General features: G+C 43.8%; 1 protein-coding gene across 1 annotated transcript; it reads right to left on the bottom strand.

The window, feature by feature from the left end:
- Window positions 1-6576: 6576 nt before the first annotated feature.
- Window positions 6577-9311, bottom strand: LOC311512543 (uncharacterized protein). Its single transcript, XM_084613808.1, has 2 exons — window positions 9206-9311; window positions 6577-7827 (listed from the first exon to the last, which is right to left on the bottom strand). The coding sequence occupies exon 2, from the start codon at window positions 7809-7811 to the stop codon at window positions 7185-7187; it is 627 nt and encodes a 208-aa protein (XP_084469934.1). The 5' UTR covers window positions 7812-7827; window positions 9206-9311; the 3' UTR covers window positions 6577-7184.
- Between the last annotated feature and the right edge of the window lie 4313 nt (window positions 9312-13624).

The raw sequence follows: 13624 nt of genomic DNA, 5'->3' as shown, positions 1-13624 counted from the left end.
CCCCAAATTCTTTGGCTTTGAATCACGACCTGATTAAAGGAATGACATGAGAGCCCGTGGCCTCTATTTTTTTTTTAAGTGACTCTATTACTCATTGCAGAGGCGTCTAATCCCAGGAACAATTTATTAATCTTCTAAGAATACAACCCTTTTTATGTGTGAAACACCAATACGTGTTTGTCAGGTGCTTTGGAATCTTGCGTTCTGCGAACGCCGAAAAACTTCCACCCGTAACAACCTTACTATCCTTGTTTTTTTTGGCATAGAACAAGAGGCACGTGGAGGTGAAGGTCACACGGGGGTCAGTTCCAGAAACAGAAATACAACCCAATAGTTCTGACTCCTCGTAACACAGAGTAAGTTCGAGGTTCACCCCTGTTACACGCTGTTACAAGACGACATTAGTAATATCTCTTGCTAAAAAATGTGTGCATCCTTGGATCTAAGCATCAACAATGAAAAAAAGACTAACGTTTGATACACTTTAATTGTTTCTTCTTTACACTTGAGGACAACACTTCTCCAAAGGAATTACAAGTCTCGCAATTTCTATCTTTTCCTTGGCGGTGGTAGCATTGCAAATCATAGTATATCATTCAAGCATCAAAAACTCGCTATCTAAGGAACTTGGGCAGTGAATTTCAACCTACAGTGATTAAATGAAGGGATTGACACTGCTCAGGTTAGAAGAAGTGGCATTGGGGGTGTATTTTCTACTTTACAGATCATTCCAACTACAGCTGAAAAGCTTTCTGCAGAATGCCCTAAACGTATCTTCCAAAAAAAGGGTGTCACAGGGATGGAGCACGTGCTTAGCCCGTGGTAGGAGGAGTCAGAAGTATTGGGCTGTATTTCTGTTTCTGGAACTCATACCCGTGCAACCTTCACCTCAATGTGCTTCTTTTTTCTCTACCTAGAAATCAGGGATAGTGAGGATGTTCAGACTGGAAATTGTTCAGTGTTCTTTGAACTGAAGATTTCAAACCACCGAAGAACACTCATTGGTGTTTCATAAATGCAAAGAGTTGTATTCTGAGACTATTATTAAATTGTTTTGGGATTAGAAGCCTCTGCATTCACTAATAGAGTCACTTGAAAAAAATAGAGGCCAAGGTTTCTTGTGTTATTCCTTTAATCAGGTCATGATTCAAAGCCAAAGAATTTGGGGATATTGCATTTTCATTCAAATGTAATTTTGCATTTGGTATTTTTTAAAATTATTATATAGGAAAATGAAGATGCTCTCATGGTGGAAATCAGCACAGTTGCTTCAACTTCAAAGCAAGTCCTTGCGAAAACGTTCTTTGAAAGTTTAAGGTAACCTGACTGCTCTAACCTGAGCAGTGTCAATGCCTTCATTTAATCACTGTAGGTTGAAATTCACTCCTGGGCAGAGGGTCATCACAAAGGCTTGTACTATACCTAAGTCCATGCTAAGACATAGTTTGAAAGTTTAAAGTAGAACTAAAGTTGTCCATAGGCATTGTTCGATCCCCCCGCCAAAGGGTGAATTTGAGACTTAAGGTCATGACAGGAAACGCACTGAAGGCAAAGGAATATTTCCAATTGATTACAAAGGGAATTGGATCTGAGATGGGGATGGAGGTTGTGAGAATGCAGAAAAATAGCTCTCTGCTTCCAAGCAGGTTTATAATGAAATGTCCAGTGCCCCCAAGAATGACCAGTATGAACAGAAAGGACCAAAGGGGCTATCTGCTCAGGACAGCCAGTTGTGCTACTGATGCAGCTCTGAATCACCTTGACATGCATTCTCATTGCACCACCAAGAGAGTCAGTGGAATGACACAAGCAATGCAGACTGCAACGTGCATTATTAGGATTAGTCCAATAATCCCAAACCCTGAGAAAACAGCAGGTTCAAAGGGAGCATTTACCGAGGCATTATACTTTGTTTGGTAACTAGTTAGGACTTCCTGTACCAAATGCAACGCAGATCCTCCAGGCAGTCCTAAAAACTGTATAAAAGGATTCACTGCTCAGGTCTCTTCTAAACGCTTCTTTGGACTTCGTCTCCTCGGTGAACTGGGTAAGTCCAATTGGACTCAATCTCTTTCCAACACAAGAGCTGTCACAGTAGGGTCCATTTTCATTTTAAGACTAACTCTTGTACATACTCTCTGTATTTTTATTAGGGACGAGGGTGTTTCTCCATTATCGTCTTTTGTAGTTATTCACTTGCAAGTGCTGGTGGATCCATGATTCGGAGCCACAGGTGGGGATTTTAGGAGCACCATATGCAATTGGGAAACATATTTCCGATTAACTGGAAATAGAATTAGAGCATTTAAATCTTTAAAGTAATATTAGAAAGTTCCTCAGCCATTTTTCTCTGGGATAGATTAGGAAGAAACTTCGCCACCTTAGGCCATAAATGGCCAATTCAGGGGGTCTTCTTTATGCTGAAGGAGCTGTGACTCCTCACTGTTGGAGCCAGGAGAATTATTAAGCTGACAACTAGTGTGATCCAATCTGGCAATTCCTACATTCTTATGAGCAGAAATGCCCACTGAAGATTCTTACACTCAGATGGTGTAATTTAGGGTCGCTCCATGGAAGTCAGTGGACCTGAACCCATTTTACCAGAGCTGAGGATCTTGTCCTTAGTGATTTCTTTGGAGAAAGGAAAAGTTTCTGTTCCTTCCTTAGCAAGTATTGGTGACTCCCAGGGTTTGGAAAACCAAAGAGCCACACTCTGACACTGGACTCAACTGGTTTGCATGCAGAGGTTGAATCCTCAAGGGAAAGGAAAAGATCAGCATTATCCCAGCCAAGTTCTCTTTGAGAAATGTCTATAACGGTCACAGCATCCCAGGTATCCTTCAAAGAAATAATTACACTTATTCCAGGCGGTGTTTTTAGACAGGTCACTGAGAGGGCTTCAAATGGGACAATTGGGAGGTACATTTAGTGTGAGTGGATAAGAGGCAAAGAAAGAGGAAATAGGAACAAATATATAGCCAAAAAGATAGGAACTAAGTCCACTCCTCCTGTCTCTCTCGGGCCCCACGTAGACCTCACTACTACAGTAACTGAGGTTTGAGTCCTTTCTTTCACTGGCACATGTACTTTCTTTTTACTCTACTCCCTGTTGTGTGTTTCAGGTTTACCTCCATCACAGAAAGATGTCTTGTTCCAGCCTGTACTATCCAGAATGCGGGGTGGCCCGGCCCAGTCCAGTTTCTGGCAGCTTCAATGAGCCGTGCGTTAGGCAGTGCCCTGACTCCGAAATAGTGATCAGACCATCACCAGTTGTCGTGACCATCCCAGGACCAATTCTCAGCAATTTCCCTCAGCAGAGTGAAGTGGCAGCTGTAGGAGCACCTGTGGTCGGAGCCGGCTATGGGGGTTCATTCGGTTTGGGGGGATTGTACGGGGGCTATGGAGGCCATTATGGAGGATTGTATGGTTACGGGGGATTAGGTGCTTACGGGGGCCGTTATGGATTCGGGGGATTGAGTGGTTACGGGGGCCGTTATGGTGGATGGTGTGGTTACGGGGGAGGTTACGGTTATGGAGGATTATCCGGTTCTGGGGTATCTTGCCATAGGTACCTGAGTGGAAGCTCTACCCCATGTTAAACCCTGCAGGAATATCAATGGTAAAAGAAAAGACCAGGAAATGAAGAATAGGCTACAGATTCAGATGGAGATTTCAGAAGCGCTGTGCAGGCATGGCTCCACTTGAATTCAACGCGAGCTGTGTCTGCTCAGCGCCTTTGTCTCCTAGACCCATTTCTAATGTTATGCTTATAAACTCTTTCTGCCAATGCTTTCCCAACCGCGTGCTTAGTCTCTCAGTCACATGTGGACTCATTCTGAATTACACTCAGGCTGTTTGCACTAACCCCGTAGTCTGACGGAAAGAGGGGCCTTAAGACAGGCATTAGTTGTATTTATTATCACTCGAATTTGTTTGTCCAACTCTGCACCTGCGAAAAAGGAAAAACAACTTCTTGCCTCAAATGCATCGCAAGGAAGCGGGTATTCGGTCGCAGCCCTTCTGGAAACACGTGAAATACCTTCTTTCTGTTGTGTATTATTTCTTTCTGTAACTGTGTATTGCAAATTTCATTCTCATTAAAAACTATGCTGCACTGTAATATCGGTCTTCTGGCTTTCCTTGTTCCTCCCTCCTTGTTTAGAAATCCTGCTGCATGAAATTCACCCCTGTAGAGCAGGCAGCACCAGACACCTCTCAAGTTGCAACTTTCGAAGGCATGGAGTGGTAGGAGAGTAAAGCCCTTTAAGTGGTTCATAGCATTATGCAGGCTCTCTGCACAGGGGTGGAATTCTTCCTTGCATCATCTGTTTTGCAAAAAGTCTTTTCCTCCTAAGTCTTACACAGATTTTCACCTTAAGAATGTAAATATTTCCTTTCATTTCAAAAAGACCAATCACGTGCTTCATGGAAAGTGTCTGTGTGAGTCTTTGCTGGATAGCCACCCAGATTTTCGGAAGGAAAAGAATACTGGCCACCCCTAAAGACAAATGACATTACACCAAAGTCATTTGCAGCAGTCAGGAATCTCCTCTGTGATATGAAGAGATTAGTACACTGACCATTACTTCAGCACAAGAATCTAATGGTGTTTTAGGAAGCTGTTCCTCCTTGCACTCCATATTACCATTCTTATGTAAACCCCCCTGCCTGTACCATAGCTTGATATTGCAGGAACTGCGCATAGCAAGTTTGCATTTTCTACTATGTTTTTCTTCAACATTTTCGTGGGTCTCAGTTCCCGGAAAATGAGGATTTTGCACTAATCAAATTTTTGATTTGACAACGCAAAAGAAAAAAATGTATCCAGACCATCCCGGCTCTTCAATGACATGATGTAATACTCACACAGTGAGGGGAGATTTAGCCATCTGCCACCGGGTGTTATTTAAGGGTAACACAGCTCTATTCTTCAACGTCATACCATACCTATTGACCCCTCCTTGGAAGGGAAGAACATAGGCATTGCTGCAGCAGATCAGGCCTCACTCCCACAGTGGTGAGTGCCCGAGACTTCACAGGGAGGTGCAAGAAACCCAGCAGAACACAGGCATGGGATCACCTGCCCACAGAGGAACTTTTTCACTATCCCCCGTCAATCCGATCTGCCCCCACGGACGATTGGACGATGCCCTGAAGCACAAGAGTTTATATCCCTGCCAATCTTGAAGAAATGCAGTAAATCCATCTCAGTCACTATTTCCTCCAGAGTACTGTGAGCACCATTCTCTCTGCATCACCAAGAGAAATGTCTGAGGGCATCCCTCTCTGTAGAGATACACCAGGATCAATAACAAATTTAAAGCTGCAGCGTTAAAGACCTGAATTGCACAGGAATAAATCTTTTTGCCATTAAGCAATGAGCCTTTCACCCCCAGATCACAGCTTCATTGAGAACAAATACCCGAATTTCGCCCATCTCCCTCTCTAAAATATTCTCAGTCCTTTCCCTCAGGAAAGCACAGTGGGATCTCCAGCAGCAGCTGACACTGGAGGTGGTGATGGGGACGTATGTGGTGATAGAACCTTATACCGTTATGAAGGCTTATGTAGTTGGGGGGTCCCTTTGGTTCTGGGACATGACATGGTTATCGGGATTCATATGGTTAGGAAAAAGAAAAGGAGGACTTGTGGCACCTTAGAGACTAACCAATTTATTTGAGCATAAAAGATTCTGTGGTTACAAGGCACTTTATGGTTGTGGGAGGAATATAGTGTTGTGGGGATGGTGATGGGGCCATGGGTACCTTAATGGAAACAGTGGGCTCTGTTAAACCCAGTAGGCATATGCAAAGAAAAAGGAAGAACCAGGAAATGAACAGCAAGATACAGATTGATGGTTTAGCGCATAGGCCTGTCTTTGAGAAGTCCTGAGTACATCGAACTCTTTGTGAAATAACAAAAGAGCTCCACTTTATCAGCACCTCTGCAAACATGCCGAATGTTTCCCATCATTCACAGGATGGGTCTTCTAATGCCTTCCTGGCTATGCGCTTCCACTGTTATCAACACAGTGGGCCTGATTCTCTACTGCGCTATGGGTTTTTACACCACTCTGTAAAGTGCAAAGGCAGCAGGGCCTTAAAGGTGTATGGGACCTACATTTGTAGTGACTTTCCTGCCTCTTTCCAATGCCAGAGGAGTGTCACAAGACTTTAGTGTCAAGGAGAATCAGGCTAGGTTCTCTCCTATCCAGGAATAAGGAGCGTTTCTTTAAGCCTTTTAACTTTCTAACAGCAGCTGCATAACGTAGAAACTTTTTGATCTTCAGCTTTTGTTGTGTTTTCGTTACGTTGTGACAGACCAGGGTGAAACAAGGAATTAACAATGGTGGCAAACAGACTTGATTGTCAAACTCTACAGCTGTGATCTTTTAATATCTCGAAAAGCTTCCACATCGCTATGAACCACTTAAAGGGCTTTAATCTCCTATCACTCCATGCCTTCGAAAGTTGCAACTTGAGAGGTGTCTGGTGCTGCCTGCTCTACAGGGATGAATTTCATGCAGCAGGATTTCTAAACAAGGAGGGAGGAACAAGGAAAGCCAGAAGACCGATATTACGATGCAGCATAGTTTTTAATGAGAATGAAATTTGCAATACACAGTTACAGATAGAAATAATACACAAGAGAAAGAAGGTATTTCACGTGTTTCCAGAGGGGCTGCGACTGAATGAAATTTGCAATACACAGTTACAGAAAGAAATAATACACAAGAGAAAGAAGGTATTTCACGTGTTTCCAGAGGGGCTGCGACTGATCACCCGCTTCCTTGCGATGCATTTGAGGCGAGATGTTGTTTTTCCTTTTTCGCAGGTGCAGAGTTGGACAAACAAATTAAAGCGATAATAAATACAACTGATGCCTGTTTTAAGGCCCCTGTTTCCTTCACACTGAGGGGTAAGTGCAAACAGCCTGAGTGTAATTCAGAATGAGTCCACATGTGACTAAGAGACTAAGCACGTGGTTGGGAAAGCATTGGCAGAAAAAGTTTAAAGCATAACATTAGAAATGGGTCTAGGAGACAAAGGCGCTGAGCAGACACAGCTCGCGATGAATTCAAGTGGAGCCATGCCTGCACAGCGCTTCTGAAATCTCCATCTGAATCTGTAGCTTGTTCTTCATTTCCTGGTCTTTTTTTTTTACCATTGATATTCCTGCAAGGTTTAACATGGTGTACAGCTTCCACTCAGGTACCTATGGCAAGATACCCCGGAACCGGATAATCCTCCATAACCGTAACCTCCCCCGTAACCACACAGTCCACCATAACGGCCCCCATAACCGCACAGTCCGCCATAAGGGCCCCCGTAACCATAATGGCCCCCGTAACCACACAATCCCCCGAAACCACCCCCATAACCATACAATCCCCCGTAACCGCACAGTCCACCATAACGGCCCCCGTAACTACTCAATCCCCCGTAACCATAACGGCCCCCATAAGCACCTAATCCCCCGTAACCATACAATCCTCCGTAACGGCCTCCATAAGCACCTGATCCCCCGTAACCATACAATCCTCCGTAACGGCCTCCATAGCCGTACAATCCCCCCAAACCGAATGAACCCCCGTAGCCGGCTCCGACCACAGGTGCTCCTACAGCTGCCACTTCACTCTGCTGAGGGAAAGTGCTGAGAATTGGTCCCGGGATGGTCACGACAACGGGTGATGGTCTGATGACCACTTCAGAGTCAGGGCACTGCCTAACACATGGCTCGTTCCAGCTGCCAGAAACTGGACTGGGCTGGGCCACCCCGCATTCTGGATAGCACAGGCTGGAGCAAGACATCTTTCTGTGTGCAAACCTGAAACACACAACAAAACATAAGAAGATAAGAATGGCCATACTGGGTCAGATCAAAGGTCCATCAAGCCCAGTATCCTGTCCTCTGACAGTGGCCAATGGCAGGTGCCCCAAAGGGAAAGACCAGGTTATCATCAAGTGATCCATGCCCTGTCACCCAATCCCAGCTTCTGGAAAACAGAGGACACCACTCCTGCCCATCCTGGCTCATAGCCATTGATGGACCTATCTTTCATGAATCTATCTAGCTCCCTCTTGAACCCCATTATAGTACTGGCCTTCACAACAGCCTCTGGCAAGGAGTTCCAGAGGTTGACAGGGAATAGAGTAAAGAAAAGGTACTAGTGTCAGTGGAAGAAAAGACTCAAAACTCGGTTACTCTTGCAGTGATGTCGCTGTGGGGCCCAAGAGAGAGAAGGAGTGGATTTAGTCCCTATGTTTGTGGCTGCGTATTGGTCCCTATTTCCTCTTTCTATGCCTCTTATCCACTCACAGTAAACTTCCCTCCCAACAGGCCCATTTGAACCCTTCTCAATGACTTTGTCTGAAAAACCAGTAAGAGTAACTATTTCATTGACGGACCCCCGGGATTCGGTGCCCATTATAGACATTGCTCAAAGAGAACATGGCTGGGATACTGCTATCATTTGCTTTCCTTTGAAGATTCAACCTCTGCATTCAAACCAGTTGAGTCCAGTGCCAGAATGTGGCTCTTTGGCTTTCTAAACCTTGGGAGTCACGAATACTTGTGGATGAATAAACAGAAACTTTTCTTTTCTTCAAATAAATCACTAAGGACAAGATCTTCAGCTCTGGTAAAATGGGTTCAGGTCCACTGACTTCTATGGAGCGACAATAAATTATACCATCTGAGTATAAGAATCTTCAATGGGTATTTCTGCTCATAAGAACATTGGAATTGCTAGACTGGATCACACCAGTTGTCAGCTTAATAATTCTCCTGCCTCCAATAGTGAGGAGTAACAGCTACTTCCAAATAAAGTAGAAGACCCCTAAATTGGCCATGTATGGAATAAACTGGGAAAGTTTCTTCCTAATCTAGCCAAGCAAAAAAATGGCTAAGAAACTTTCTAAAATTACTTTAGGAAGATTTAAATGCCCGAAATCAATTTCCAGTTATTAGGAAATATGTTTCTCAGTTGCATTTGGTGCTCCTAAAATCCCCACCTTTGGCTTCAAATCATGGATCCACCACAACCAGCTACTGATTGTCTACACAAGATAATTATGTATGGAACAACACTCTAATCCCTGATAAAAATCACAGAGCGTACATGCAAGATTCAGTCTTAAATGGAAATAGATCCTACTGTGACACCTCTTGATGTTAGAAAGAGTTTGATTCAAATTGGACTTACCCAGTTGACCGAGGAGCTGAAGTGTGGAGAAGTGTTTAGAAGGACCCTGAGTTGTGAGCGCTTTTATACAGTGTCTAGGACTGCCTGGAGGATCTGTGATGCGTTTGGTACAGGAAGTCCCATTTAGTTACCAAACAAAGTTGCATGCCTCGGTAAATCCTTCTTTTGATGGAGCTGTTTTCTCAGGGTTTGGGAGTATTGGGCTAATCTCAGCCTCAAAGGGAGTGACATGCACGTTGCAATCTGCATTCCTAGTATCATTCCAGTGACTCTCTTGGTGCTGCAATGAGCATGCATGTCAAGGTGATTCAGAATTGCATCAGTAGCACAACTGGCTGTCCTGAACAGATATCCCCTTTGGTCCTTTCAGTTCATGCAGGTCATTGTTAGGGGCATTCTACAGTTCATGATAAACTTGCCAGGAAGCAAAGATCCATTTTTCTGCTTTCTCACAAGCTCCATCCCCAACGGGTCAGATCCAATTCCCTTTGAAAACAATCGGAATCATTCCATTGCCTTCAGTGTCTTTCCTGTCATGACCTTAAGTCTCAAATTCACTTTTTGGCAGGGGGATAGTACGATGCCTGTGGACAATTTTAGCCCCACTTCAAACTTTCAAACTACCTCTGAGTAGGGACTTCAGTGGAGCATGGGCCTTTGTGTTGGCCCTCTGCCCAGAGGTGAATTTCACCTTACGATGATTAAACCTTGACCTAACATAGGACCGCCACTTGTGTCACCAATGGTATCTCAAAGGGTTTTCTAGACCAGATTTACTCATGGGTCCATGGAAGGGATAGGGGGGAGTTGAAGGAAGCAGTGCTCTTTTCTAGAAAGGTTTTCAGTTAAATCATTAAATTTGTACTCTGTTAGAAACCATAGAATCATAGAATATCAGGGTTGGAAGGGACCTCAGGAGGTCATCTAGTCCAACCCCTTGCTCAAAGCAGGACCAATCCCCAACTAAATCATCCCAGCCAAGGCTTTGTCAAGCCTGACCTTAAAAATATCTAAGGAGGGAGATTCCACCACCTCCCTAGGTAACGCATTCCAGTGTTTCACCACCCTCCTAGTGAAAATGTTTTTCCTAGTATCCAACCTAAACCTCCCCCACTGCAACTTGAGACCGTTACTCCTTGTTCTGTCATCAGCTACCACTGAGAACAGTCTGGAGCCATCCTCTTTGGAACCCCCTTTCAGGTAGTTGAAAGCAGCTATCAAATCCCCCCTCATTCTTCTCTTCTGCAGACTGAACAATCCCAGTTCCCTCAGCCTCTCCTCATAAGTCATGTGTTCCACTCCCCTAATCATTTTTGTTGCCCTCCGCTGGACTCTTTCCAATTTTTCCACATCCTTCTTCTAGTGTGGGGCCCAAAACTGGACACAGTACTCCAGATGAGGCCTCACCAATGTTGACTAGAGGGGAATGATCACGTCCCTCAATCTGCTGGCAATGCCCCTACTTATACATCCCAAAATGCCATTGGCCTTCTTGGCAACTCATATCTAGCTTCTCGTCCACTGTAACCCCTAGGTCCTTTTTTGCAGAACTGCTGCCGAGCCATTTGGTCCCTAGTCTGTAGCGGTGCATGGGATTCTTCCGTCCTAAGTGCAGGACTCTGCACTTGTCCTTGTTGAACCTCGTCAGATTTCTTTTTGGCCCAATTCTCTAATTTGTCTAGGGCCCTCTGTATCCTATCCCTACCCTCCAGCGTATCTACCGCTTCTCCCAGTTTAGTGTCATCTGCAAACTTGCTGAGGGTGCAATCCGCACCGTCCTCCAGATCATTTATGAAGATAGTGAACAAAACCGGCCCCAGGACCGACTCTTGAGGCACTCGACTTGATACTGGCTGCCAACTAGACATGTCCCACCAGCCACAGGTTATGTTGCATAAAACATTCCTGCAAGAACCAGAATGTTGTTTTAAGTGTAAAATATATCTCTAGGAGTGCATTCTATATCCAGGGAAGAAGGCAGAAATGTCCTCCTTTGACTTTAAGGCCCTGCACCTCTTTCAGTTTGAAGCAACTCTGCGGATTAACGCCAAGGGAGCCCCTTCGTTTTCCTATAAATACACCAAATGCAAAATTACATTAGAATGAAAATGAAATATCCCCAAATTCTTTGGCTTTGAATCACGACCTGATTAAAGGAATGACATGAGAGCCCGTGGCCTCTATTTTTTTTTTAAGTGACTCTATTACTCATTGCAGAGGCGTCTAATCCCAGGAACAATTTATTAATCTTCTAAGAATACAACCCTTTTTATGTGTGAAACACCAATACGTGTTTGTCAGGTGCTTTGGAATCTTGCGTTCTGCGAACGCCGAAAAACTTCCACCCGTAACAACCTTACTATCCTTGTTTTTTTTGGCATAGAACAAGAGGCACGTGGAGGTGAAGGTCACACGGGGGTCAGTTCCAGAAACAGAAATACAACCCAATAGTTCTGACTCCTCGTAACACAGAGTAAGTTCGAGGTTCACCCCTGTTACACGCTGTTACAAGACGACATTAGTAATATCTCTTGCTAAAAAATGTGTACATCCTTGGATCTAAGCATCAACAATGAAAAAAAGACTAACGTTTGATACACTTTAATTGTTTCTTCTTTACACTTGAGGACAACACTTCTCCAAAGGAATTACAAGTCTCGCAATTTCTATCTTTTCCTTGGCGGTGGTAGCATTGCAAATCATAGTATATCATTCAAGCATCAAAAACTCGCTATCTAAGGAACTTGGGCAGTGAATTTCAACCTACAGTGATTCAATGAAGGGATTGACACTGCTCAGGTTAGAAGAAGTGGCATTGGGGGTGTATTTTCTACTTTACAGATCATTCCAACTACAGCTGAAAAGCTTTCTGCAGAATGCCCTAAACGTATCTTCCAAAAAAAGGGTGTCACAGGGATGGAGCACGTGCTTAGCCCGTGGTAGGAGGAGTCAGAAGTATTGGGCTGTATTTCTGTTTCTGGAACTCATACCCGTGCAACCTTCACCTCAATGTGCTTCTTTTTTCTCTACCTAGAAATCAGGGATAGTGAGGATGTTCAGACTGGAAATTGTTCAGTGTTCTTTGAACTGAAGATTTCAAACCACCGAAGAACACTCATTGGTGTTTCATAAATGCAAAGAGTTGTATTCTGAGACTATTATTAAATTGTTTTGGGATTAGAAGCCTCTGCATTCACTAATAGAGTCACTTGAAAAAAATAGAGGCCAAGGTTTCTTGTGTTATTCCTTTAATCAGGTCATGATTCAAAGCCAAAGAATTTGGGGATATTGCATTTTCATTCAAATGTAATTTTGCATTTGGTATTTTTTAAAATTATTATATAGGAAAATGAAGATGCTCTCATGGTGGAAATCAGCACAGTTGCTTCAACTTCAAAGCAAGTCCTTGCGAAAACGTTCTTTGAAAGTTTAAGGTAACCTGACTGCTCTAACCTGAGCAGTGTCAATGCCTTCATTTAATCACTGTAGGTTGAAATTCACTCCTGGGCAGAGGGTCATCACAAAGGCTTGTACTATACCTAAGTCCATGCTAAGACATAGTTTGAAAGTTTAAAGTAGAACTAAAGTTGTCCATAGGCATTGTTCGATCCCCCCGCCAAAGGGTGAATTTGAGACTTAAGGTCATGACAGGAAACGCACTGAAGGCAAAGGAATATTTCCAATTGATTACAAAGGGAATTGGATCTGAGATGGGGATGGAGGTTGTGAGAATGCAGAAAAATAGCTCTCTGCTTCCAAGCAGGTTTATAATGAAATGTCCAGTGCCCCCAAGAATGACCAGTATGAACAGAAAGGACCAAAGGGGCTATCTGCTCAGGACAGCCAGTTGTGCTACTGATGCAGCTCTGAATCACCTTGACATGCATTCTCATTGCACCACCAAGAGAGTCAGTGGAATGACACAAGCAATGCAGACTGCAACGTGCATTATTAGGATTAGTCCAATAATCCCAAACCCTGAGAAAACAGCAGGTTCAAAGGGAGCATTTACCGAGGCATTATACTTTGTTTGGTAACTAGTTAGGACTTCCTGTACCAAATGCAACGCAGATCCTCCAGGCAGTCCTAAAAACTGTATAAAAGGATTCACTGCTCAGGTCTCTTCTAAACGCTTCTTTGGACTTCGTCTCCTCGGTGAACTGGGTAAGTCCAATTGGACTCAATCTCTTTCCAACACAAGAGCTGTCACAGTAGGGTCCATTTTCATTTTAAGACTAACTCTTGTACATACTCTCTGTATTTTTATTAGGGACGAGGGTGTTTCTCCATTATCGTCTTTTGTAGTTATTCACTTGCAAGTGCTGGTGGATCCATGATTCGGAGCCACAGGTGGGGATTTTAGGAGCACCATATGCAATTGGGAAACATATTTCCGATTAACTGGAAATAGAATTAGAG

Source organism: Lepidochelys olivacea (assembly GCF_965140295.1).
Source record: "Lepidochelys olivacea isolate rLepOli2 genome assembly, chromosome: 24".
NCBI lineage: Eukaryota > Metazoa > Chordata > Testudines > Cheloniidae > Lepidochelys > Lepidochelys olivacea.
Note: the sequence above shows the minus strand (reverse complement) of the source record. Positions and strands in the feature narration are given on the sequence as shown.